This window comes from Palaemon carinicauda, chromosome 25 (assembly GCF_036898095.1).
Source record: "Palaemon carinicauda isolate YSFRI2023 chromosome 25, ASM3689809v2, whole genome shotgun sequence".
Lineage (NCBI taxonomy): Eukaryota > Metazoa > Arthropoda > Malacostraca > Decapoda > Palaemonidae > Palaemon > Palaemon carinicauda.
The window spans coordinates 51,841,465-51,843,964 of record NC_090749.1 but is presented as its reverse complement, the minus strand read 5'-3'; the positions used below and the strand labels follow the sequence as shown (position 1 = coordinate 51,843,964).

General features: G+C 35.5%; 1 protein-coding gene across 1 annotated transcript in view; it reads right to left on the bottom strand.

Moving 5' to 3' along the window:
* Positions 1-632: 632 nt before the first annotated feature.
* LOC137619022 (uncharacterized) overlaps positions 633-2,500 on the bottom strand; it is a 5,455-nt gene continuing 3,587 nt past the window's right edge. Inside the window, exons 2-3 of the mRNA XM_068349220.1 lie at positions 1,195-1,310; positions 633-857 (exon numbers count right to left, since the gene is read on the bottom strand). Coding sequence (XP_068205321.1) covers positions 633-857; positions 1,195-1,310 — 341 coding nt within the window. The remainder of the gene's footprint in view (positions 858-1,194; positions 1,311-2,500) is intronic.

The following is a 2,500-nucleotide window of genomic DNA, read 5'->3' as shown; positions in this document are numbered from 1 at the left end:
TTCCTTGTTCTCTAGTAGAATTGAATAGATAAATGAATAAACCTAACCTCTGGAAGGGTGCCTGGTACAAGGCTGGTACATCGTTCCGTGGGGAAGCTCGAGGAGCGAGTCGTGCGACGCATGGTGGAACTGCTGCGATTTCCCAGGAGAGTTGTTCTGCGAGCGGCGGGCCCGGCAGAACACGATGGCTGCCACAACCCCAGCCAGGCCTATGGCCACAGCTGCGGCACCGCCTACGATGGGGTTGACGGGCAATCCACTCCCCTCTTCTACATCTCCGTCAGGTTGGAGAATGTCGCTGCTCGGTTCATTGTTTACTGTTGATAACAATAACTTTATTTCTATGGATGGAACAAAATGAATAAAAGTAATATCAGCAATATGGGTTTCCTTCATAGATGACCCAAAACTATAATTATTATAAACTACATTACCATTAATTGTATCATTTAGTATGGTTAGCATGTGACGCAATAGTAAATTCTTGAAATAAAAACGGACAATCTTTAAAAACCAGTGTATTATAAGTAACTTTCATGAAGATGAAAAATTACAGGAAACTTTAAAATCAGACTACTAAAGTAGTCTTTGGATGATGATGTTTAAACATGTCCATAAACTTTGCATCTAGGTTATCCTTTTAAATGAAACTTAAAATTTATTGAGACCCTCTCAGGGGCGACTTCCTCCGCCTTTGGTGTGGGCGTTCTCAAAAGCAAGGTGGTCTCTTTTCCACGACCTTTTTGGTGGCTGGCATACATGGCCAGGACGTAATCTCTCCCAGGGGAAAGGGTGCTCAAATTGAAGCGAGGCTTTGAGCTGTTCTTCGTCAGGATAACGGTGTTGCCTTCTCGTACCTGAAGAAGAAGAAGAAGGTTATTGTTTTAACCTCAAATTTCCCCTGTAGTAATTCCATTAACACCATTGATACTTTTATATTTATCATCTGCCTTCCTCTTCTATTGATACTATTTTTACAGCTACTACATTTTAATACCATCCACCATCTTCTAACAATTAATAATAGTATTTCTACTACTACTATTCTTTGGCTATTAATGCATATGCCAGCATGAATCACGAGTCTTTAAGCACAAATTGAAAGGGTGCTTAGGAAATCTCCCACTATGGACAGTAATCTTGAAATTGACTTATCTACTTCCTCATTTGTAATGAGCTTATCTGAAATAATACCTCGATATGATACGTGGGAGTCAGTTTCTCTGAGGTTGATCCGGCTGAGCAAGTCACTGCGGCAGAATCGGTGGTCACTTCGTGGTAGGCACATCCCACCAGCTGACTTGGAGGCTCTGTAGTAAGGGAATAATATATAAATAAAAAGTATATATATACACACACACTTTATATATATATATATATATATATATATATATATATATATATATATATATATATATATACATACAACCATGCATACATTCTAATAAAGAAATTATATATAAATAAAAAATACATACATACATACATACAGTATGTATACATATATATATATATATATATATATATATATATATATATATATATATATATATATACTGTATATATATACATATATATATACATATATATATATATATATATATATATATATATATATATATATGCAACAAGAGATGAAAGAAAGTAGGCTATATTTAGAATAGCAATGGTACATTGGGCCGAATTTTGGGTAATAAGAAAGGCAATAGAAACAAAAATGGAAGTGGCAGAAATGACGAGGTTGGTATGTATGAGTGGAGTCCCAAGAAAGACAGGATCATAAATAATTTTATAACAGAAACAGTCGAAGCAAGTTCTTTGGCCTGGTCATGTTATGAGAATTGATGAGGATCATGTTTGTAAAAGGGTCGTGATTAAGGAGATGAATGGAAGAAGAAGAGGATGGCCAAAGTTCAGATGGAAAAGCAAATGATATATGTGTTAGAAAGGACGAGATATGTGGGACAGAGGTCGTTGGAGAGCGCTGATACAAAGCATCGACTGAACACAAGAGGAAATGGTCCAAATAAAATATTTTTCCTATTGGATACTTTTTAACCATTCCATTTTCAACGAATATTAAACTTTTACCATTTTCTCGTAAAGTTTTCAAGGGATGATTTAAACTTTAGCCACGACAAGGAATATTGCAAACCTGCTTCTTTTCTAAGGATGTCTTGAATCATATATTTGTAATATGTTTTCAAGGGATGTGTTCAAAATTGTTTAAATGAAATAGCTGAAGACGAAGTTTTGTTATATTATTTCACGCAATATAAAAAATAATAGCACATCTTCCTATAAAATCTTCCCATCTTTAAGAAATACTTGTTGGATCAGAGAGAGAACAAGAGAGAATTCTCAACTCGAGTAATAACAACAAACACTTGTGAAATATCCATTAAAGAACAGAGAACTTAAACCGGCAACAATACCTCATGCATATAAACGGTACAATCAGACATCAAGCCACACGGAATCTAGTTATTTCCCACTCAGG